The sequence below is a fragment of the Urocitellus parryii genome, chromosome 3 (assembly GCF_045843805.1).
Source record: "Urocitellus parryii isolate mUroPar1 chromosome 3, mUroPar1.hap1, whole genome shotgun sequence".
Taxonomy (NCBI): domain Eukaryota; kingdom Metazoa; phylum Chordata; class Mammalia; order Rodentia; family Sciuridae; genus Urocitellus; species Urocitellus parryii.
This window is the reverse complement of record NC_135533.1, coordinates 203,449,445-203,474,295: the sequence shown is the minus strand read 5'-3', so window position 1 is coordinate 203,474,295 and position 24,851 is coordinate 203,449,445. Positions and strand designations below refer to the sequence as shown.

General features: G+C 49.6%; 1 protein-coding gene across 1 annotated transcript; it reads left to right on the top strand.

Moving 5' to 3' along the window:
• The first annotated feature begins 1,057 nt into the window (after positions 1–1,057).
• Ncan (neurocan) lies at positions 1,058–23,631 on the top strand. Its single transcript, XM_026389847.2, has 15 exons — positions 1,058–1,130; positions 2,650–3,054; positions 5,988–6,162; positions 6,274–6,401; positions 6,860–7,153; positions 8,167–8,745; positions 8,952–9,407; positions 9,468–10,382; positions 13,956–14,063; positions 15,052–15,165; positions 17,067–17,225; positions 18,809–18,891; positions 21,033–21,177; positions 23,056–23,238; positions 23,486–23,631. The coding sequence occupies exons 1-15, from the start codon at positions 1,058–1,060 to the stop codon at positions 23,629–23,631; spliced, it is 3,963 nt and encodes a 1,320-aa protein (XP_026245632.1).
• The last annotated feature ends 1,220 nt before the right edge of the window (positions 23,632–24,851 follow it).

The following is a 24,851-nucleotide window of genomic DNA, read 5'->3' as shown; positions in this document are numbered from 1 at the left end:
TCAGGGCTATTCTTTTATAGGGGTGCGGTTTGCATGTGACATTCTAATTTTCCATCTGCTCCCACCTTCTCCAGCCCCACTGAAGGGTGGGGTTCCAGAGGGGTAAGAGGCTTTGGGGAGGAGCCACCTCCCTGGGAGAATGTACCATCTGAAAGGACCCAGCTGTGTCCAGCACCTGGAATGGACTTTGATGACAGTAGATTTTGAGTAATGGCTCAGGCCTCTGGACCACAGCCCTTACAGAGAGCTGGGCCCACACTGCAATTTCTCTGCAAGCCGCAGAAGCTTCTTCACCAGACTGTGTGAAGTCAGGGGGAGGCTGGGGTGGGCAGGGGTGAGGCCCCTTCCTCCAGCTGGGACTTGGCAGCTCCTCAAATATCCCAGAAACCAAGAATAGACTCTTGGTGACAACCAAATCCTGGAATTGAAGCTGAGAATCGTGTCAGTCAGCAAACCCAGATTAAAGGCTGGCTTGGAGGCTCGCCTGCTGCCTGGTCAGGGGACCTGGGAGGACCAGGACTGGCTGCTGCCCTCTAGGAGCTCCCAGTCTGATAGGGGAGGTTGACTTTAAAAATAGGACTTCAGTTTTGCCCGTGTTATTCTCAATAATATTAGCAACAGCTAAAATGTACTCCTTCGTGCCAGGCAGATTCTAAGCATTTTATATATATTGACTCACTATTCCTTCCAACCATCTGATGTTATCCCCATCTGACCCACAAAAAGAGAGAAAGTACAGAAAAGTTAAGCTACTTGCCCAAGGTCACACAGCAAGGAACAGACAGACGGTCAACCCCCTGGTCTGATTCACTCCACCACCCATGTTTCTGGCCATGAGGCTTTGGTGCTAGGATTCTGAGGCCAAGTGGCCCTGGGTTTGAATCCTGGCTCAGCTCTTGTTTGCTCACTCTGTGACCTTGAGTGACACACTGGCCTCTCTGGGCTCCAGTTCCTGATCTGTAGAGTAGGGGGGATTTGCTCCTTCCATGTGGCATGTCTGGGAGGACAGTGCTATGACTCATCCCTGCCTTCCTCTGCATTTCCTTCTAGGTTCAGGATGGGGGCCACATCTGTCTGGGTCTCAGGCCTCCTGATGCTGCAGATGCTGCTGTTTGTGACCGGGAATCAGGGTGAGTTGACTTGTGGGGAGAGAATCTTTTCACTTTGCAGCCACGGCCAGGGATCTGGGGGATTGATGAGATGGGGCTGTTACATTCCAGAGCCTTCTCCTGCTGGCCCTCTGGCTTGATCTAAAGAATAAAACAAGAATAGATGAAAAAAGGTCTTTGAACAGTCAAAAGAGAACAAGTTACCTGAGAGGCTATTTTTAGTCATTACCAGCAGAAGCTGGAGGTTCCCGCCTCTCACCATTTTGCTGAAATGAACTGAAAAGAGAGAAAGAACAGCATTGGGAATCGTGCAGAGATTGATTGGTGATGTCTGCCATAAGAGGGCAATGGAGATAAAGGTGTGTGTGCTTCTCTTGGCGTCTCCCCAAAGGTGACCAAGAGCCCAGGCTTTAGAAATCCATCAGTGATCTGCTCAGTGGCCTTAGGCAAATATATGATCTTTGAGTTTTAATTTCCTCAACTCTCCAAAAAGAAGAGCAGACATCACATTCTCTGAAGATGATTATGAAAATGAAGCTGGGCGCGTTGGTGCACACCCATAATCCCAGCAGCTCAGGAGGCTGAGGCAGGAGGATCTCGAGTTCAAAGCCAGCCTCAGCGACTCAGGGAGACCCTGTCTCTAAATGAAAGACAAAAAAGGGCTGAGGATGTGGCTCCGTGGTTAAGTGCCCCTGGGTTTAATCCCAGTACAAAAAAAAAATAAAAGAAAGAAAGAATAGAAAAAAGAAAAAGAAAATCAATAAGCTAATTCCTATAAAGTGCCTGTTATAAAGGCACTCCACAAACTACATTTTCCTTCTAATGACTTCCTCTTGCTTAACTTTTTTAAATATACTTTTATTTATTTGTTCATTTTTTTTTTTTTAATGTAGTGCCTGGGAATCAAACCCAGTGCCTCGTGCATGCTAGGCAAGCACTCTACCACTGAGCCACAACCCCGGCCCCTTGCTTAACTTTTGAGAAAAACAAGTCTCAGAGAAGGAAAGTGACTTTCCCATGGCCACATAATCAGTAATACTGGAAGTCAAATCCCCATCCCTTGGCTGGGGCTGGGGCTCACTGGTAGAGTGCTTACCTAGCACATGTGAGGCACTGGGTTCGATCCTAGCACCACATAAAATAAATTAAGAAACAAAATAAAGGAATTATGTACAAAAAGCTAAAAGAAAAAAATCCCCATCCCTATAAGAAGAGGCCTCTAGAATTCATTTGTTTGTTTTGCTGTACTCGGGACTGAACCCAGGGCCTGGCATCTGGCCTGCGAGTACCCTGCCCCTGAGCTGCACCCCCCACCCTGGAGTCTACATTTCAGTGGGACAGAACCACAAGGGGATTGAACCCTCCCTCTCCCCTTCTGCCCACTAAACCTCACGGAGCGGGCCCCCATGTGCGCTGTGGCACTGTGTGGCCACCCTAGGCTCTCTGGCCTCCCCCTTCCCACCTGTAAAGGAGGGGAGTGGTGGTGCCCTGCTGGTCCTGGCCCCTGAGGCATGCCCTCTCTCTGCCTTCTCCATCCCAGGCACACAGGAGGCCACCGCTGCTGCCGTTGAGAAAGGGCTCCACATGCAGAAGGTGGGGTCTGGGTCGGTGCGGGCTGTGCTGGCAGAGCTGGTGGCCCTGCCCTGTCTCTTTACCCTGCAGCCACGGCCGGGTGCAGCCCGAGACATCCCTCGGATCAAGTGGACCAAGGTGCGGACGGCATCGGGCCAGCGACAGGACTTGCCCATCTTGGTGGCCAAGGACAACGTGGTGCGAGTGGCCAAGGGATGGCAGGGCCGAGTGTCACTGCCCTCCTATCCCCGGCGCCGAGCCAATGCCACGCTGCTCCTGGGGCCACTGAGGGCCAGCGACTCCGGGCTCTACCGTTGCCAGGTGGTGAGGGGCATCGAGGATGAGCAGGACCTGGTGCCCCTGGAGGTGACGGGTCAGTTGGGGGCAGGGGAGGGACTGAGGTCGGGAGGGGCAGAACCTGAAGCCTGCCACTGAGAGTCACCTTAGAAATCACTCCCTGTGTAGGGAGGGCTTCCCTTTCAACTGTGATAACATCATGAAGGAGGTCTCCATAGGTCCTACCTTGATCTTTTTTTGAGGGGTCAGGGGGTTAACAGGGATTGAACTGAGCCACATCCCCAGCTCTATTTTGTATTTTGTTTATTTATTTTATTCTAAATTTTTAAATTCTAATTTGTTATATATAACAGCAGAATGCATTATAATTCATATTACACATATAGAGCACAATTTTCCCACCTCTACTTGTATACAAAGTATATTCATACCACTCGTGTCTTCATACGTGTACCGAGGGTAATGATGTCCATCTCATTCCACCCAGTATTTTATTTATTTAGAGACACGGTCTCATTCAGTTGCCTAGTGCCTCACTTTTTGGTGAGGCTGGCTTTGAACTCGTGATCCCCCTGCCTCAGCCTCCCAAGCTGCTGGGACTACAAGCTTGCGCCACTGTACCCAGCCCTATCTTGTCTCTAACACCTCTGTCTTTTAGCCAAGAGGGAGCAGCCACACTGTCAGTCACCAGTGGGTTACACTATCTGGGCAAGGATGTCCTCATCCTACTTTTTTTTTTTTTTTTTCTGGTACAAGGGATTGAACCCAGGGACATTTTATCACTGAGCCACATCCCAGGCCCATTTTCATTTTTATTTTGAGACAGGGCCTCACTAAGTTGTCTGGGGACTCACTAAATTGCTGAGGCTGGCCTTGAACTTGCAGTCTTTGCACTTGCAGTCCTCCTGCCTCAGCCTCCCTGGAATTACAGGCAAGTGTCACCATGCCTGGCCTAATCCAGCTTTTGTTTTAAGTCCCTTTAGTCTCTTTTATTGTTATCCAATTTTACATAAGACAAAGGATATTGGTTTTCTATTTTAAAATCAAATACAGGGGCTGGGGATATAGTTCCATTGGTAGAGTGCTTGCCTCCCGTGCACAAGGCCCTGGGTTCAATCCCCAGTATTACAAATAATAATAATAATATACAAATTTTTAAAAAATAAGTTTGTTTAAATTTTTTAAAAATCAGATTATTCTTAAGAAGTAAGTCAATAAAAATATATATATTAAGTAAATAACTGTTCAAAAATACCTGTTTAAACAATTCCTTTATTAAATTCTTTCTGTTGAAATATCCAGTGTAGTTTCTGTTTTCCTAACTGATTAAGGAGGGGAAAAGATGAATGATTAAGGCAAAGTCTAGAATAGGGTCTGGTGTATTATAGTACATGCTCAAGAAATGTTTTAAGTGCGACTCGATGAATGGATTATTAAACAAGGAACCACCAGTTGAGGCAGGTGCTGTGGTGCACACCTATAATCCCAGCTGCTCAAGAAGCTGAGGCAGGAGGATCAAAAGTTTTTTGGCCAGCCTCAGCCACTTAGTAAGATGCCTGTCTCAAAATTAAAAAATATAAAGGGGCTGAGGAAGTAGGTTGGTGGTAGAGCACCCTTGGGTTCAATCCCCAATGCCAGAGTTGGGGGAACATAGAAAGAAAAAAAAAAAAACAATTTGTTGACTCCTACCAAGAAATCTATTTCCCTTATCTTACATTGACCTTGGACAAATAAGTCCCTGAATCCCCTGTCCTGGGGCTTAGTCTGCCCCCCAAACTGAAATCAGGACACAGTGTCTTGCCATATATTTTTTCCTTGCTTTATTCTTAGTTTTGAATCACATATATTTATACATTGTATTTTGTACATATTTATACATTGTATTTTGATCAAATCAGGGTAACTCTCCCATCCATCATCTTGAGCATTTATCATTTCTCGTGGTGAGAATATTCAAAATCCTCTCTGCTATTTTGAATATACAATGCATTATTGCTCACTGAAGCCACCCTACTGTGTAATGACTGAATATGTTATGGGGTCTACCAATCACTCCTTTCACAGACTCACTTCTCAGAACTGATAAACCTTGGGGGGGAGCCCACTAATTAGTGGAGAAAGAAGTGAATTGTACCTCTGGGTTTGTTGGGTTTCATTCGTTTAGCCAAACTTTTATTGAGCACCTACTTGCCAACCTATGCTGATGTCACAGCTCCCTCTAGGAGGTCTCAGTCTGTTAAGATGGGGTGAAATGTTCAGTGTCTTCACTCAGCCACATTTCTTTCATCTCTAAATCAGAATTTGAGTTCCACAGATCCTGTTATTGGTGCTTCACTTCCTGATTTACTTGTCACCTCCTCCAGGAAGACTTCCATGACCCATTCCCAGGCAGGGCAAGAAGAATCACACTTGGCCTATACTTCTTCTATTAGCATATGTACAAAAATCTCTCTTCACCTCCTCAGTGCCTCCTGCCATCTCCAGGGCCTAACCCCAAGCATGAAGAATGCTATCTTTGGAGTCAGATCTTCCTGGTTTGACATCTCCAGGGCCTAACCCCAGGCATGAAGAATGCTATCTTTGGAGTCAGATCTTCCTGGTTTGAATTTTGGTTCTGCCTCATACTTGCCATGAAGCCCAGGGCATGGAAATTTTTTTGAGCCTTAGTTTCTTCTTCTGGAATAATCCTAGGATTGTTGTTGAGAGTTCAGGGAGGTGTTGTTTACAAAAGCTTTTCACCCAGAAGACAGTTGACAAGTTTGAGCCCTTTCTGGTCATTGTTATCCGTTTCCTAATCTGTAAAATGGAGTCAGCGGTCTGACTCTCCACCATCACCCTAGCTCTGTGCCAGGCACTGAGTAAGTGGCTGTGATACCAGGCACTGGAGGGGCTGCAGGTCTGTTCATTCCAGCTGGGGGTGGGGGGCGGGTGTCATTCTGCAAAAGGGAGGTGTGTTCTTGAAGATTCTGGCATAAGTCTCCCCTAGCCCATCCTGGATGTTCCCCGCAGGTGTTGTGTTCCACTACCGGGCAGCCCGGGATCGTTATGCGCTGACCTTCGCTGCAGCCCAGGAGGCCTGCCGTCTCAGCTCAGCCACCATTGCAGCCCCTCGGCACCTGCAGGCTGCCTTCGAAGATGGCTTTGACAACTGTGATGCTGGCTGGCTCTCTGACCGCACTGTTCGGTGAGGGGGTACAGGGTGGGGAGATGGAGAGCTAGCTCCTGGAGAAAGAGGCTCTTGGGGCGCTCCGGGAACATACATCTGAGAAGGGATCCCTACTCTTGGTGTTGTCAGGTATCCCATCACCCAGTCCCGTCCCGGTTGCTATGGGGACCGTAGCAGCCTTCCAGGAGTTAGGAGTTACGGGAGGCGAGACCCACAGGAACTCTATGATGTGTACTGCTTCGCCCGAGAGCTGGGAGGTAAGCCTGGGAGTGGGAGGGCCCTACCTGAACCTCTTCCTGAATCTGTTTCTCTCCCAAATCCCCATCTCTCCCTAAGTCGGGATGTAGCTCTCAAAACCTGCACCAAGACCTGGACTATTCTAGAACTTTCCATCCCTCCTTGAGCCCCTCTCCCTCTCAGCCACTCTCTCTCTCTCTGATCCTCTGAGTGCTTGTCCCTTTCCCTGTCTCTGAACCCCCCTCACTGAGTTCCTCCCTCTCCTTGAAGCCCATTTTGCTCAAGGACCAGATTACATCATTTGTAAAAAGAAGCTAAAGCTTTCTCTGGTTAGTACCAAACTCACCAGGAAGAGCCGCGATTGTGCCCCCTTGGCTTAACCACCACCCAGACCGGGCCAGGACGGGATACCTGGATGGGGACCTCCTTCCCGGACTCAGGGAAAGGTCCCCCCGACCTCAGTCCGCCCCCCCCACAGGCGAGGTCTTCTACGTGGGCCCCGCCCGCCGCCTGACGCTGGCCGGCGCGCGCGCCCAGTGCCGCCGCCAGGGCGCAGCGCTGGCTTCGGTGGGACAGCTGCACCTGGCCTGGCACGAGGGTCTGGACCAGTGCGACCCAGGCTGGCTGGCCGACGGCAGCGTGCGCTACCCCATCCAGACGCCGCGACGGCGCTGCGGGGGACCCACCCCCGGCGTGCGCACCGTCTACCGCTTCGCCAATCGCACCGGCTTCCCGGCGCCGGCTGCGCGCTTTGACGCCTACTGTTTCCGAGGTGCGTGCGAGGCCCCGCCCACGGGACACGCCCCAGTGCGTCCCCAGTGGCCAGGCACCGGAGGGTGTGTACTTGGTGAAGGCCACACCCCTAACAGCTTCTCTGGGTTGCGGAGGCCGAGGGCTGGGGATAAGCCACGCCCCGGCCGACGGCCACGCCCCCCGAGACAGATTTCTCCTTAGGAACTTGGCTGTCCTGGAAGGACATGTCCCTTAAGAGAACCTGCCTCTAGGAGAGGAGTCACATTTTCCCCAAAGGGTTATATATATTTTCTTAAGTCCGGAGGCGCAGTACCCCTATAAAACACGCTCCTGGGTGGAGCACATCCCACCTGGAGCCACACCCATGGGTACAAACCGTGGCGTTAGGGGTGATGCCTTGATTAGCCGGCTGCTCGCCCTGGGGAGTGTCGTAGCAGGGGCGGATGACACCTGCCTTTGTTGTGCGGCCACAGCCTCAGAAGGTGCAAACTTCAACCCCCAGAGACCAAGTCCTTTGTGTAAGCTGTCACCAGTCCTAGATGGAAAAATAGTACCCTTGTTGGGAGGGTCACACCCACTGGACACCTCCCATCCCCAAAGAAAGATCCTTAGTTGAATCACTTCCCAGGCTTATAAGATCTCAGAAAGCTGGACATTGCCTGAGCTTCTCCCATGAACCAAACTGTCTACTGAATCCTCCTTGTGACCAGTAGAGGCTGAGGCTGTAGCTCAGTGGTAGAGTGCTTGCCTCACATGTGTGAGGCACTGGGTTCAATCCTCAGCACCACATAAAAATAAATAAAGATACTGTGACCAGTAGACCCTGACCTTGACAGTGGGTTGGGTCTGGCTCAGCCTGAATGGTGGAGGTGATAACTTTATGCCTCCCTCTATCATGCTGGAGAAGCTCAGAAACCACCCAGAGCTGCACAGATGGTCTGTGTCAAAGCATGTGGGAATGTGGGTAGAATTCAAGCAGAACTTCCCTGGCAGCTCCTGGGCCTAGCATATGTATTCTGTTTTCTCCCATAGCTCATCATCCCACTCCACAACATGGAGACCCAGAGACCCCCTCATCTGGGGATGAGGGGGAGATTCTGTCAGCAGAGGGGCCTCCAGCCGGAGAGCTGGAGCCCAAACTGGGGGAGGAAGAGGAGGGGGTCCCTCCTGACTTTCAAGAGCCTCTGGTCTCCAGTGGGGAAGAAGAAGAGCCCCTATTCTTGGCAGAGAATCAGAAGTCTCAAGAGACCCCCAGCTCCACCCCTGGTGACTCGGCACTGGCCTCATGGCCCACCGAGGCAGTGTGGCCAAGCACTGTGGCTCCCAGCCCCAGCAGAATGGGGGCAGCCACTGCAGAGGCTTTCCACACGGAGGTGGCCTCGACAGTCCCCACACCCAAGAGGAGAGGGCGTTTCAAAGGGTTGAATGGACGTCACTTCCAGCAGCAGGAACCAGAGCGAGGGCTGGAGGGGGAGCTCAAGGACGGTGCCCAGCCCTTCACCCCAGCTGGGAATCATGTGGAGCCACCCTTGGTCACAGAGGCCTCGGGAAGTGGCCAGAGCCAGACTCCTTGGGCCATTCTGACCAACGAGGTGGACATGCCTGGAGCAGGTGAGTCTGGGGGTGGGGTGGGAGCTGGGACTTGGTTGGGTACCTGAAGGCCGGGAGGGTGGACCTATCCTCAGGACAGGGGGGGAGGATGGCCTGAGTCCCAGATGGGTCCCCTGACCTCGCCCAGCCTCAGGAGCCCCTAGTAGACCAGGGTCAGGGACATGCTCCTCAGCTGATGAGTCGTAGTCACTCTTGCTCTTTTGCAGGTTCCTTTGGTGGCAGGAGCCCCCCAGAGCCCTGGTTGTGGCCCCCAACTGTGATCCAACCCAGCATCCCAGGCCCCAGCGGGACCCCTGACCTGAAGCTAGAGGGAGCCAAGGCCCCCAGCATGAAGCCAGCCACCTCCGCCCTGTCATGGTCTCCCTCGGAGCCCACTGTCCCAACCTCTAGCCCCTCGGAAGGCTCCCCCGCGGCCCATTGGGAGGCATCCCCCACAGCCACCTCCCCAGACCTCCCTGTCATGGCCATGCTGCGTGCCCCCAACCTGTGGCTCGTGTCACACTCTACTCCTGTGTCCTCTGAAGCCACTGAGGTCAAGGGCCATGGTGAGGCCATGACCACTGCCCCACCCTCTGCAGCCTCAGAGACCAAAGTGTATTCCCTGCCCCCCTCTTTGAGCCCAACAGGTCAGGGTGGAGAGGCCACAGCCATGACACTCAGCAGCCACGGAGAAGGAAGTCCCATTGCCCCCTCCATGGCAGCTGTGGTCACACAAGCTGGAGCCAGCCCTGACTCCCCCGGGACAGACTTTGGAGACGTAGAAGCGATCAGCCTCACTGAGCTCAGCCAAGCTGAGTACCCCGGGTCCAGCCCCTGGGCATTTGTGGACAGGAATGTGACGGTGGATTTCGTCACCGAGACGGCCGGTGAGCCCACAGATGTCAGAGGTATCTCAGGATCTGAAGCCGGGGTCTTCATCAACACTGCAGAAAGCCCCACGTCCAGCTTGCACACCTCCGGTCATGAGGTGCTGGGCTCCTGGCCCTCTCCGCCGGACACCAGCTCCCCATCCGCACCTTCAGCGGGCCGTGGCATCTTCTCGGTGTCTGAAGTCATCCCTGGTTTGGAGCCTTGGGCAGCTGCAAGTGGAAGAGCCACTGGAGGTCCCAGAGATTCCACAGTCACGCCGGCCCCCAGTGGAGGAATCTGGGAGTCTGGATCCCACGTGGTTGAAGGAGCTGAAAGCCCCACCTTGAGCCCTTTGGTGGCCGTGGATACCAGCACAGCAACGTCCCTTACATCCCCGGACCAGGGAGCCAAGGTTGGGGTCCTGGATATGTCCACACTGTCCTCCTCAAGTTCCCAGCCCCACCCAGAGCCAGAGGACCAGATGGAGGACCAGGGAACGGTAGGGCCTTCAGCTCCTCCGCCTCAGGGCAGTCCCCCCAGAGAGCCAGCCCTTCCCCCGTGGACAACCACTGTGGCCGGCCTGGAAGAAGCTGCTTCTGTTGCCTCGGGGGAACCTGCCGCGCCGTGGGACTCCCTGAGCACCCTGCTGCCCATCTCCCTGGGCACAGAGGAGGCTGATCTGCAGATCCTGGCGGGGAGCCCAGGTGTGGAGGGTTTCTGGGAGGAAGCAGCAAGCGGAGAAGAGCCAGCCCTGCCAGGGACCCCTGCAAATGGGAGTGCTGAGGGGGGTAAGTCTCAAGTCCACGCATCCTTCCAGGCCAGGGTGGTCAGCGCTTGGTATCTAAGGACTGGAGGAGCCCAGAGCAAGGAGGGTGGGTTGTCCCTGGGGGTCTGGGAGGATGTCCCTGGGGGTCTGGGAGCAGAGGATGATGTCAGACAGGAGCTCAGCAGGTGGAGAACCAAAGGTGGGAATGACAAAGCTCGGGGGAGATGTGACGTGGGGCATGAGTTTACTTTACAGTCCCTGCCGTGTTTGCTTTGAGCTGGACAAAGCCGAGGACACTGGTCCTCAAGGATTCCTCAAGTCTGGGGAAGACAGAGCTGGGCACAGGTGCCTCCCAGGTGGGGCCAGAGGGATGGGGCATGGCAGGGAGGGCATACTGAACAAATAGGAATTGGAGCTGGAATGGAGTAATGTGGATCGTGGGGGCCTTGAGTCACAGGACAGGTGTGGTGGCATCACCCCATTCAACACACGTGGCTTGTCACTACCTGGCCAATTAGTGGCCACACCTCCACTGGAGCCCATGGCCACCCAAGTCTCAGCTTCTCTGCCCAGCAGAGCCCAGAGCAAGCCATTGACCTCTCCTCCCTGAAGCCACATTAGCCCCCGGCTGAGCCTACAAATTCTGGCCCCTTTTGAAAAATACTAAATACTGTCACATTGGGCTTCATTTGTATTTTTTCAATTAAGCTTTTTTTTTTTTTTTTTTTTGGCCAAATGAGCTTTAAAAAAAAAAAAAAACCCAGGAGCTAATTAAAAAGCATTTTTTTTTTCCTGAGTTGCAAGACATTGTTATTAACACAATTGTTTTTTCACTTCCTTCCCCTTTTTTTGAAGGCAGTGTCTTGATGGAAATAGCAGATGCCCATGCTGTCACCTCTGGGCTGTGTCGGGGGTCAAATCCTCTCTCTCTTTAGATTTGCAGGAGACAGGCAGACTCAGGACATAAAGCTGATGCCTAACATTATCTTTCTGTGTTCTAAGCACCCAACTGGAATTATCTTGGTTAATCCTTACGACCTCCTTATGGACAAGTTCTAGTGTGATTCTCACTTTACAGAGGAGGAGGCTGAGGCACAAGGAGGTCAAGAGATTTGTGTAGTTATGCAGCAAGGGAGTGGTTAGGCTGGAGTTTGCATCCAGTCCATCTGAAAACAGGGTCTCTGTCTCAACTCCTAGGCTGTAAGATGCAATACCAAGTTCACTGAGATTAAAAAAAAAAAAATCCATGAAGTCCTGGGGAGGCCATGAGCTTACCCAGCGAGGGAGCTGAGAAGGATAGGCTAGGGGAGGTCTTTCTTTGAAGGTGGAAAAAGTCTCAATGCCAAGGGAGCTAGAGAGCTAGTCCTTAGAGAGGTAGAAAGCGGCCACATAGAGGTGCTAAGGAAATCGTGTTTGGAACTGATCTTGGACCTGGGGCTTGGGCTGCCTTGAACTTTGCTGGAATTTTGGCCCCAGACTAAAGCCAGCTGCAGTCAGGTGGAGGGAGGTGGGCAGTGCCAGGGGAGACCCAGGCGCCTTGCCACCCTCAGCTTGCAGCAGAGATGCTAATGAGGCCAAAAATAAATACAGCATCAGTGATTGACTGAGTCACCGCCAGTCCGTGGGCAGGTGTCGGCGGCAGCACAGGGCACCTGGCGGGGCTCACGCGTTCTGCCACCCAGAAGCTCCACGCGTGTGCTCACACGTGCTGGGGCCACTCTAGGGCCATCATGCAACCCCAGGCTCCATCCTCCTTCCCTTTCCCTGGTCTTTGAGACCCATACCACCACCCCAGGAATAGGTCTCAGACACTGCAAGATGACCACCTGCTGCCTTCCTCCAGTTAGCTTCCAATTATTGTGTGCCTGCTGTGTTCTGAGCCCTAAGCGGAGACCAAATCCTCTGTCCCTTGAAAGCTGACATTCTAGAGCAACACTGTAGACCTTTCCCAAGGGTGGAAATGTTCTCTCGGTGTGCTGATTGGCATGTGGCTAATATAACTGAGGAATTGCATTTTTTACTTTCATTTCATTTTAATTAATTTAAGCATGAATGGCTCTATACGGCTGCCATATGGAGCAGCACTGCTCTAGGGAGAAAGATGCACAAGAAACAATCATCATAATAAAAGTGTACATTATATTAGAGACTAAAAAGTGATAAAGATAAAATAGAGGGCTGGGGATGTGGCTCAGGGGGAGAGCGCTCGCCTAGCATGTGTGAGGCCCTGGGCTCCATCCCCAGCACTTCAAATACACAAATAAGTACACTATTTAAAAAAAAAAAAAGTGAGTTGCTTAGCACCTAGGCCTTCCCAGCCTTCAGGGAAGGCTGTAAGTTGGTGGAGACTGCCTACCAGGGAAGCCTGGAGATGGAGAGGGGACCCTCCTACCTCCAGGGAAATCCAACTCCAGGGAAGTGATGGGGGAGGGCTATAGGGACACACTCATGGATGTCCCTTGGGTCCCCAGTCCCACTTGTGGGCAATGCTGAAACATCCCCTCAAGAGTCCCCAGACTGATATCAAAAGAGCTGGACATGGCATTCGGATCAGGGCTGGCAGAAAGTTGTGAGCTACCGTTATCTCCATTTTATAGACGAGGCAACTGAAATCCAGAGAAGTGACTTGCTCAGGATTCCCTAGTGAGTGGCAGATTTAGACTCTGCAGGCTGTGGTGATAACCACTAGAATCCACCATCTCTCCACATTATAACCACTAAGGTGGCATCAAAAGAGGGTGAGCCAGGCTGGGTTTGTGGCTCAGCAGTAGAGCACTCGCCTCGCACGTGCAAGACCCTGGATTCGATCCTCAGTACCACATAAAAGTAAATAAGTGAAATAAAGGTATTGTGTCCAACAACAACTAATATATATATATATATATATATATATATATTTTAAACAGGGTGAGCCAACAGAAGGTAGGAGAGAATGCCTTCTTCTTCTTCTTTGGTCCTGGGGATGTAACCCAGAGCTTCACACATGGTAGACAAGCACTCTACCTCTGAGCTACATCTCCACCCATTTTTAAATTTATTTTGAGACAAGGTCTCGCTAAGTTGCTAAGGCTGATGTTGAACTTGCCATCCTCCTGCCTCTGCCTCCTGAGTAGCTGGAGTTGCATGCGTGGGCCACTGCCCTCAGCTTCCTTCATTATTTCTGGCGCTATTCACACCCCATCTGGAAACTTATGTCCACTGTGGCCCATTTTGAGAAGCACAGTTATGAGCAGGGCATGTCCAAAAGAGGGGGACAAGTCCAGGAGGACACTTAAACCCATGTTTTGGGAGACTTCCAAAGATAATCTCATGGAAGTGGTCACTGAGTGTCCCATGTGAGTTCCATCTGAGGGAATTTGCCACAGGTAGAGCAGCCCACAGATGCCCTTGGGGGGCAGTTCCTGAAAAGAGTAAGCTCTTCATCCCGGGGGTGTACAAGGCCAAGTTGGTGACTGCCTGCTGGGGAGGTTACTGGGGGTACTCCACAGTTTGATGAGGAGGGCTTTAGGGACCTGAGGTCTGGAATTCCAGGAATTCTGTGACCTAGTGGCCCAGTCCCCCCTCACACTGCCCATCCATCCTGCACCTCCCTCAGATCCATGTGAAAACAACCCTTGCCTGCATGGGGGGACGTGCAACGCCAACGGCACCATGTATGGCTGTAGCTGTGACCAGGGATTCGCCGGGGAGAACTGTGAGATTGGTGAGTGCTCCAGGAGCAGCAGCTGAACCTGGATTTGTTTGACTCAGAGGCTCGGGGTCTATCCCTGTGGCCACACACCCTCGAGGCTCACACAAAAAGAGATCACTAAAAAAAAAAAAAAAAAAGCCCCTTTCCATTCCCTACACTCTGAATCCAGTTCATACAGCTGGGTCCTCATCCTGGGAGTGTGGTTCTGGCAGATTCCTCTGAGCAAAGGGTCCTTGGGGATCTTACCCTATCCAGGGTGGGCAGGCATATAGGCACCACTACTGGAAACGTTAGATGTTATTCCCAAGTCCGACAAAGGAAATACTACAAATTACGAACATTTAAAAAACAATAAATGTAAATGATACAATTTCTTGAGCTCTATAACTCATCTCCTTAACTTCACATTACTACTAAGTATATAATCATAACAATAAATATCAATGGTACAATTTCTTAAACTGCTTCATTAGCTGTTCATTTAGAATACCCCTAAGAAGGTGCCATTATTTTTATTGCTCTGAAAAAAAGAGAAACAATCTCAGAGATGGGAAGTGACTTTCCCAGTGCCCTGTATACCTCAAGCACTGTCTCTGCAGAGATTGGTAGAAGAGGAGGTCAAGTGAATATTTACTTCTACTGCAAATGGCTTTGTGATTCTGCAAGTCCTTGCAAATGTCTAAACTCTAGCTCCAGCTGAATTTCAGCTGGGCTTGAATGCAAGAGTATAACCTTTACTCTTCTGGGGTTAGAGGGAATGTTCTTCACATCTTGGCCTGATTCAGCTGACACAGTGGCATCTTCTCTCATAAATGCCAATTTACGTTAATTATGTGAGGCTCCACTCCATAGGCTGCAGAGTGGAGACTCAGGCCTTCTGTGGAGCCTCAGGCCTAGGATGGACAGCACAATTATGAATCCATCTTTTTCCTGATTTGCTATGGGGGCTCTGAGCCCAGGATATGTTGACTGTGACTGGTCCCCTCTCTCTCCCTGCCAGACATTGATGACTGCATCTGCAGCCCCTGTGAGAATGGAGGCACCTGTATCGATGAGGTCAATGGTTTTGTCTGCCTTTGCCTCCCCAGCTATGGGGGCAGCCTCTGCGAGAAAGGTGAGTTTGCACCAGGAAATATTTCCAGCAGTGGGGTTTGGTGCTTGGTCACAGGCTTCCCCCACATGCTTCAGGTCTCTGCCTCTGCTTCCATGGCTGAGTCCCACAGGTTGTTAATTGGTTTCCTGAGATGAAATTTGCATAATTTAGAATCAGACTTTTTTATTGATTTTTTTAAATAAATGACAGCGGAATGCATTACAATTCATGTTAGAATCAGACATTTTTTTAAACATTTATTTTTTAGAAGTAGTTGGACACAATACCTTTATTTTATTTATTTTTATATGGTGCTGAGGATCAAACCCAGGGCTTCATGCGTGCTAGATGAGTGCTCTACTGCTGAGCCACAATCCCAGCCCAGAATCATATATTTTAAAGTGTCTAATTCAGTGGGATTGAGTACATTGACAGTGCTGTGCAATCATTATCTGTGTCTAGTTCCAGAATCTTTCAATATCTCCAAAGGAAGCCCTGTCCCTGTTAGCAGTCATTCCTCATATCCTATCCCCAACTAATCTACTTTCTGTCTCTGTGATTTGCCTGTTCTGGACATTTCATGTAAAAGAAATCATACAATACATGTCTTTTTGTGTTTAGCTTCTTTAACTTACCATAATGTTTTCAAGATTTATCCACATTGTAACATAAATCAGTTATTCATTCCTTTTTTATCTGAATTTTAAGGTTTTATTCCATGTTTTATTGACCTTTTTTAACTATACCTAATGGTGGGATTCATTGTTACATGCCCACATTGTAACAATCTAATTTGGCCAATATAATTCCCCTTTGCCTTCCCTACTCTTCATTCCTATTTTTTAAAAAATATTTTTCATTATAGATGGACACAATACCTTTATTTTATGTTTATTTTTTTATGTAGTGCTGAGGATCGAACCCAGTGCCTCACACATGCTAGGCAAGTGCTCTACCACTGAGCCACAACCCCAGCCCCTCTCCATTCCTTTTTAAGACTGAATAATACTCCATTTATGGACATACCACAATTTGTTTGTATGTTTCTTATTTGATGGATACTTTGGTTGCTGCCTCCTTACAGCGAATGTGAATAATGATGCTGTGAACATGTGCAAGTTTTTGCTTGGATACCTATTTTCCATTCTTGGTTTTTCCCTTTCTTTGGGTATATGATCAGAAATGAAATTCCTGGGTCCTGTGGTAACTCTATATTTAACATTTGGATCTGCTAACTGTTTTCCACAGCAGCTGTGCTATTTTACATTCCTACCAGCAATGTATAAGGGATCCAGTTTCTCCACAGCCTTGCCAACATTTTCTTTTTCCTTTTTTTTTTTTTGTTATGATGTCAGCCTAATGGGTATGAAGTGGTATGCCATTGTGATTTTGATTTGCATTTGATTTCATAATGACTAATGATGCTGAGCATCTTTTCATGTGCTTGTGGGCCATTTGCTTATCTTTTTTGGAGAAATTCTGCTCAAGCCCTTCACCAGAAGGGCAATTTTAGGCCTTCCCAGGACCATTTCGGAGTCCACATGTTCACAGGGGGAGTGACCCTGACAATTAGAAAAAGAGATGTCAGCCTTGACCCCAGAAGGGGTGGGGGAGCAATGATTTCTCAGTTGAATGTCTTCCAAAGAACCTTTTTGTGTACATGGAGCTGGGGATGGAACCCAGGGCCTCTGGCATGCTAGGCAAGCGCTCTACCACTGAGTCACACCTGAGCCAAAAGAAAAATGACTATGAAAGTGGGGAGGTGAAAGGGTAAGGAGGGGCCTGTCCTTAAGGGTAAGGGATGATCTAGCCCCACAGGGACCTGAGGTTGGGCCCTGTCTTGGTGTGAGGGGGCTGTGCTCATGGATGGTAGACCTTGGACCCAGGCCAGGTCCCCCTCACACTCCTTTCCCACCTCCTAGATACAGAAGGCTGTGACCGTGGATGGCACAAATTCCAGGGCCACTGCTACCGCTATTTTGCCCATCGGCGGGCATGGGAGGATGCAGAGAGGGACTGCCGCCGGCGGGCTGGCCACTTGACCAGCGTCCACTCAGCTGAGGAGCACAGTTTCATTAACAGTAAGGACAATGGGAGAGGGATCCCCCACCATCATGATGAGCAGGGGTGGCACCTATCCCTTTGCCAGGGCATCCTCCCAGGGTCCCAAAGATATCACTTCTCCAAAGCTGTGATCGTCAGTGCAAACCCGGAACACTCTTAATACGCACGCCTGTTGATTCATTTGTGGATTCATAACTCACTTTTGTCATTCGCCACATATTCACGGAGCGTGCGCTCTGTACCGGGCACCCGTTCAGGCACTGCAGCCCAGCGGTGAGGGAGACACTATTCTGTCTTCAGGGAAGGATGCTCTTGGGGGTGAGGGAGAGATGAACAAGTAAATATCTAATTAGATAAAATTATATAATTTCATACTTATTTAAGCACTCCATGTTTTATTTTTAACATTCTACACTATTTATTATACTATAATTTAATGGGTCCTACAGATAAGTATAACAGGGCCAAGTAATAGAGGACCGTGAGGGTGCATCTCTGATGAAATGAGGACCCATTTCTGCAGAGACCGAGAGAAGAGAGTTTTGCATTAATTAAGCTTGGCACTTATTGATTTATTCATTATCCCTTCTGCCATTTGTTCATCCATCCGTTCCTTCACGTTGTTTCTTCACATTTCCGCGCCTCCGGTCCGGGGTTGATTCTTACATTGCTCATTCTCTGGTCCGCCCCTCTCTCTTCCTCCCCGGCCTCCCTGTGCGCCAAGCTGCTCATCCACCGCGGCCCCGCCTTGCTCTTGCTCGCTGGCGGGGGTCCAGCGCTGCCTCCAGGGTGGCTCCTATTCCTCACTCTCTCCCGGCAAAGACGGGACAGTGCTGTGTTTATTCCGCCTTCGACCTGCTTGTTTATGCCACAAATCGTGACAAAGCTGGAACCTAAGCCGGGCGCGCCTGTAAGCCCAGACGCTCTGGAGGCTGAGGCAGGAGGATGGAAAGTTCAAGGCCAGCCTCAGCAAAATCGAGGCGCTAAGCAACTCAACAAAAGACCTTGTCTCTAAATAAAATTTTTAAAAAGGGCTGGGGATGTGGCTCAGTGGTCGAGTGCCCTGAGCTCAAGCCCCTGTACTAAAAAAAAAAAAAAAAAAAAAAAAAAAAACTGGAACCTAATCGGAGCCCTTTCAGTGCCCTGCCCCCACCCCAAGATACGTGGGCAGCCAGGGGCGGCTGCTAAGAGTGAGGTGAGGACGCCGCCTCTGGCCCACAGCCAGGCCGGAGAGGGGGTCCTGACCCTCCCGCTCCCGGATCTGGGGGCGGGGCTCTGGACTCCCTGCACCCTGTAAGCTCCCACTTCTCTCCGCTTCTTCCCCACTCAAGTCCAGCTCACCTCCGGGAACCAGCACCTCCAGGCGAGGTCCTTCCCTCCCTCACAGAGGAGGCTGAAGGAGGAGCCCCGGGTCCCCCTGGGTCCCCTGGGTCCCCTGGGTCCCCTGGATCCCGTACTCGCGCCTCCACCATCCCCACCTCCATCCCCTTTCCCCCGCATGTCCAGCCCCCTCCAGGCGGAGAAGGGCAAAAGTCCTTTTCCGCGCCCCAGCCTGGGAGTGCGGGGACGCCCAGCCCTCACGACACCCACCCCCACGCAGGCTTTGGGCATGAAAACACGTGGATCGGCCTGAACGACCGGATCGTGGAACGGGATTTCCAGTGGACGGACAACACGGGGCTGGTGAGTGGCGGTCCCTGTCCTCGGGCGGCTGAGCAGCGTAGGCGGTGCCCTCCGTTTACCCTCTGGAGCAAAGTAACTGCTAGTGTTCGTCCAAGGTCCCCAGGGACTCTAAGAAGCTGGCAATGGCGAAGCGGCTTCAGTGAAGCCCGGGTCTTCACTGCCAGGAAACGGCCCGCCCCCCAAGTTGCTGAAACTGCAAACCCGGGTCTCACTTCTCTTGGTCTCTCAACCTGGTCTGCTAGCGGTTGTCACTCAAAAAGTACCTTTTATCCACATCCCTCTCCCTTGGAAAATTTGAAAAATCTCTAACCTGGATCCCTGCAGCGGTCTCCGTAGCCATTTGCTACCTGCCCCTCCCCGCAGTCTGAAAAAAAAACTTTTTTGTTTTGGATTTTTGTTTTAGGACGGGTCTCATTATATTGCCCAGACTGGTCTGGAATTCCTGGGCTCAGGTGATCCTGAGTAGCTGGGACCCAGGTGAAGCAAGCATATCTGGCCGCAGCCTTTAAAAAAAATTGAGGTGAAATTTATAAACCAAAGAACTAGGGGGCTGGGGTTGTAGCTCAGTGGTAGAGCACTTGCCTAGCATGTGTAAGGCACTGGGTTCAATTCTCAGCACTGCATATGGATAAATAAAATAAAGGCCATTAACTAAAAAAATTTTTTAAAAAACTAATCATGTTAAAGTGGCATTTTAGTAACATTCATAATATCATAACCACCACCTCCATCTAGTTCCAAAACATATTCATCACCCTAGAAGGAAACCCCGCACACAGGAACCTTTAAAGAATCACACTTCAGGGATGGGGGTGTGGCTCAGCGGTAGATTACTTGCTTAGCCAGCATAAGGTCCTGGGTTCCATCCCCAGCAATGCAAAGATAAAAACAATTGAAAGACAGATGTTCAAATACACACTGGTACCTGAACGTTCACCGTGTCCCTCATCACAGCAGCCAACAAGTGAGAACAGCCCAAATGCCTATCAACTAATGAATGGATAAATAAAATGGGGTCCATCCATATAATGGAATAGTATTCAACTATAAAGAAGAATAAACTCCTGATACGTACTATACCATGAATGAACCTTAAAAACTTCAGAGAATCTGGGCACAGGTGCACAGGAGAATTTTAAGTTCAAGGCCAGTCTCAGCAACTTCACAAGACCCTCAGCAACTTAGGGAGGCCCTGTCTCAAAAAGGGCTGGGGGTGTAACTCAGTGGTAAAGTGCCCCTGGGTTCAAAATACACACACACACACACACACACACACACACACACACACACACATATATATATATATATATATATATGTAATAAGTAAGTGAAATAAGCCTGATATAAAAGGCCACGTATTGCATGATTCCCTTTAGGTGACATCCAGAGGAGGTAAAGTTATAGAGACAAAAAGTAGGTTCATGTTTGCCAGCAGCTAGGGGCAAGGGAAATGGGAGCAAAGGAAATGTTTTTCCTTAACTGGTGCAGAATTTTGCTTTGTTGTGATTAAAAAGGTCTGGTAATAGATGGTGGTGATAGTTACACAAAATTGTGAATGTAATTAATGCCAATGAACTTTAAAAGTAAGAGTGTTTAGAATGGTAAGTTTTATATAGAGATTGTGGTTTTCTTAAAAAGTCCACCTCCTCCCTACTACCATTCTCTGGCCAGAGCCTAACTCCAGCATGCAGCCCCCCCCAGCCCCTGCCTTGATTCTGTTCCTGCCTCTGAGCCTTTGCAGTTGTTGTTTCCTTTGTTTGGGACACCCTTCCCCGTTTGGATTCTTTGCATCTTTGAGTCTTCACTTTTTCTGTTGCCTCCTCAAAATCCCTCCTGGACTTCCAGGCTGAGGTCATCTTTTGTTCAGCTACTTAGCTAACCGTGACTCATGGAGAAAGCAGGTGAAGGGGCCAGTGAACAGGAGGCCAGAAGATCAGAGTGGGAGACACTGCAGGCTCTCAGCAGAGGGATGTGGCTCAGGTCACAGTGACAGCCACCCTCTCAATAGGCAGGGGAAGGCCCATTGTAGAGATGAGACCATTGAGTCCCTGCAAGTCTGAGGAGTCTGGCCAAGGGAATCTTTCAGGAGCCTGAGCTGGGACACAGGACCCTGAACGATTCCCTGCTCCCTCTTCCTGAAGCAATATGAGAACTGGCGTGAGAATCAGCCGGACAACTTCTTCGCGGGTGGCGAGGACTGTGTGGTGATGGTGGCGCATGAGAGTGGTCGCTGGAATGACGTTCCCTGCAACTATAACCTCCCTTATGTCTGCAAGAAAGGCACAGGTACCTGGCACCTCGCCCCCTCTTCCTTCCACCCACATGCTCATTGGCTTATTGTTTTATTCAAGTTAGTGAATGTCAGCCCCCCCCGCCCTTCTCATGAGCCAGCAGTGAGAGGAGTCCTGTTTCCTCCCATCTTCACCGATTCTGCCCATTTTCAAATGTTTTGTTCTTTATTCACCAAAGTGGTAAAACATAGTATCTCATTGTTATCTCAGTTTGCATGTCTTTTTTGGGGGGGCACTGGGGATGGAACCCATGGCCTCCTGCTTGCTAAGCACATGTTCTACACTGAGCTAGGACCCTAGCCCCTTGCGCATCTTTAAGGATGAGAATTACCCACTGTTTGCATGTTGACAAGTTATTTCTGTGTTTTTTTCCTGTCAAATGCCAGTTCATCTCCTTTGCTTAATTTTCTGTTGCTTGTTGGTTTCCTTGATTTTTTTTTTTCACTTTTTTCCTTTTCTCTTCAATGCTGGGGATTGAATCCAGGATCTCATGCATACTACACCAGCACTCTACCACTGAGCTGTATCCATAGCCCAGTTTTATTGATTTTTAAGAACATCAAAATTTTTTTAATTGTACACAATGTTTAAACTAACAAAAAAATGTCTTTTTAGTTGGACACAATGCCTTTATTTTATTTATTTTTATGTGGTGCTGAGGATCGAACCCAGTGCCTCACCCGAGCTAGATGAGCACTCTACCACTGAGTCACGCACGACCCCAGCCCCAGTTTTTAAGAACTCTTTACACATGTAGGAAATCATTTGCACACATTCTTCTCTTTTCTTTTCTCTTATATTTTTGTTTCTTCTTGCTTTCATTTCTTTGCCAGTTTTCATGTCCTTTTTCCTCTTTCATTTGCTCAGATAATTCTTCTTTTTTTTTTTTTCTTCCAGTACTGGGTGTTACACCCAGGAACTCATGTGTGCTAGGCCAGCTGAGCAGTACAGCACCAAATAAATCTTTTATTTATTTATTTATTTATTTTTGTATAAGGGATTGAACCCAGGGGCACTTCACTGCTGAGCTATATCCCCCAGTCCTTTAAAAAAATTTATATATATATTTTAGTTGTTCAAGACCTTTTTATTTTATTTATTTATACGCGGTGCTGAGAATCAAACCCAGTGCCTCACACATGCCAGGCAAGTGCGCTACCACTGAGCCACAGCACCAGTTCCCCCCTCTTTTTAAAAATATTCTGTTTTACTTGTAGTTGGACACAATACCTTTATTTTATTTTTATGTGGTGCTGAGGATCGAATCCAGCACCCCACATGTGTTAATCGAACACTCCACCGATGAGCCACTACCCCAGCCCCTGCTTTTTAAAAAATCTTTATTTATTTACTTATTATTATTATTATTATTTTTTTGTGGTGCTGAGGCTGGAACCCAGTGCCTCCTCGCACGTACTAGGCGAGCACTCTACCGCCACAATACCCGCTCGCCACCCCCCCACGCCACCCCTTGTTTATTTTTTATTTTGAGACAGAGTCTCACTAAGTTGCTTAGGGCCTCACTAAGTTGCTGAGGCTGGCTTTAAACTTGCAATCCTCCTGCCTCAGGCTTCCAAGCTGCTAGGATCACAGGCATGTGCCCCATGCCTGGTTTCAGATAATTATTCTGTCTCCATCTCTTTCATGACTGTCATGCTCTGTCCTTGGCATCAGAATGGGAGCAGGGTTCATCATGAACTCCCCTAAGGAGCTCCTGGTGGGGTGGAAGAGACAGAGACAGGCATGGCACCTTCTAGCCCTGTGAGATCACAGCTGTTGACCCACTGAGGGGAATATTAATCCCAACAACACATAAAACTAGGTTAGCCCCAGTCTTGGCCACTTCCCTAACTGGAGGTTCCTCTGTCCCCAGTGCTGTGTGGTCCCCCTCCAGCAGTGGAGAATGCCTCGCTTGTGGGTGCCCGCAAGGCCAAGTACAATGTCCATGCCATTGTACGCTATCAGTGTGATGAAGGATTTGCCCAGCACCATGTGGCTACCATCCGGTGTCGGAGCAATGGCAAGTGGGACCGGCCCCAGATTGTCTGCACCAAACGTAAGTAGCTGCCTCCAGAGACCCCCCCCCCAACATGGATTTACAACTGTTTGTGTTGTCGGATTAAAACATCCCATTATTACCCACACTGATCTGGTGTAATGTCTGCCTGGTAATACAGCCTTGCCGATAAGTGGGAATTTACCAGCCCACCTAACGTGTCCTCCATCTGGGAGACCCACTGCCTCCAGCCACCCTGCTGTCATCAGCTTTTGCTCTTTTCCATTTCTGTTTCACTCTCTTGCAGCCAGACGGTCACATCGGATGCGGAGGCACCATCACCACCACCAGCATCACCACCAGCATCACCACCACAAATCACGCAAGGAGCGCAGAAAACACAAGAAACACCCAGCGGAGGACTGGGAAAAGGATGAAGGGAATTTCTGCTGAAGAATCAGGCAAAAGAAAGCACAGCCCCCTTTCCCACACCTGCTCTGGAGCTTCACCTGGGGAGACAGAGCCCAGAGAGAAACAAGAGGGTCTGGAAGTCCCTGAGCCCCAAGCCACACCCCCCACACATTATCCTTTGTAAAAAGCTCCTCTCTCCTCTTTCGTACATACACAAGGTCCTCTTGGCAGGTGTAGCCATGTGTCTGAAGAGTCCATTTTTGTCAGACTGAAATCTGGGAGCATCTCCCAGCTGAGGGAAGTGTAATCGGCAAAGATCATTCTTTGCCTTGGTTCAGTCTTTTGTTTGTTGGGCTGATTGCCAGTTGTTGAAATAAGGCTTTGACGAGAGTGCAAGAATATATGTTTAGATTCGAGCTCAAGGACTGCTTTTCACACCAGAGATTCAGGCTTAGGAAATGGTTGGTTGTCCTAAATCCAGGGTGAAGCCTTTGCTTAAGGTCACCAGCTTTAGGAGTAGAAGGCTAAACAGAAGCACACGGCTTGAACTTGATGACTGTTCTTCCTTCACCTTGGACTTCAGCCCAAGTTCGGTCTTTGGTGTTGGTGTGTAAACATAGTGTGGAATTCCCATGTATTGAATTTTAAAAGTATTTTTAGAAAAACCACCCTCCATGCCCTCAGAGTTTTGTGGGAGGATATTCACAGCAATATGTAGAGCCAGAGGGAAAGTGTATTGCTTACCCTCCCAGGTCTAGTCCAGGGCTGAGATTTGGTGGTTTTGCATGTGTGATGAATCTCTCTCTCTCACACACAAATGAGAGGATGTTTAGGGCTAGATAAGCCCGGATTTCTTCCACCTCCATCTCTCAGGGAGACAAAGAACCTCCTTCCTGGACCAGGAAGGTGCCAAGTTTTCTAACCCAGTGCCCACAAATACCCTTCCCTCAAGCAGACATTGGTAGTATCCCTGCCCTGGATCCCAACCCTCCCGACCTCTTCCCCATATCCATCCATTGCCTGGTGGAATAGAAATGCTTAAAACTTGAAGTATTAACACCTACCTACAGTCATATTGTAGAGAGATGCACGGTGTTAAGACCGAAACACACATACACACACAGACACACACATACTCACATTTTTCTCTCATAGTTTTTTTTTTTTTTTTTTAAGTGGGAAAGAACTCACCTAGCCTTCTGGCCTCAAATCCATAACCTCTTAAAGGCCTCACCAAGCCAGATGCAAGACCCAGCTCCCTG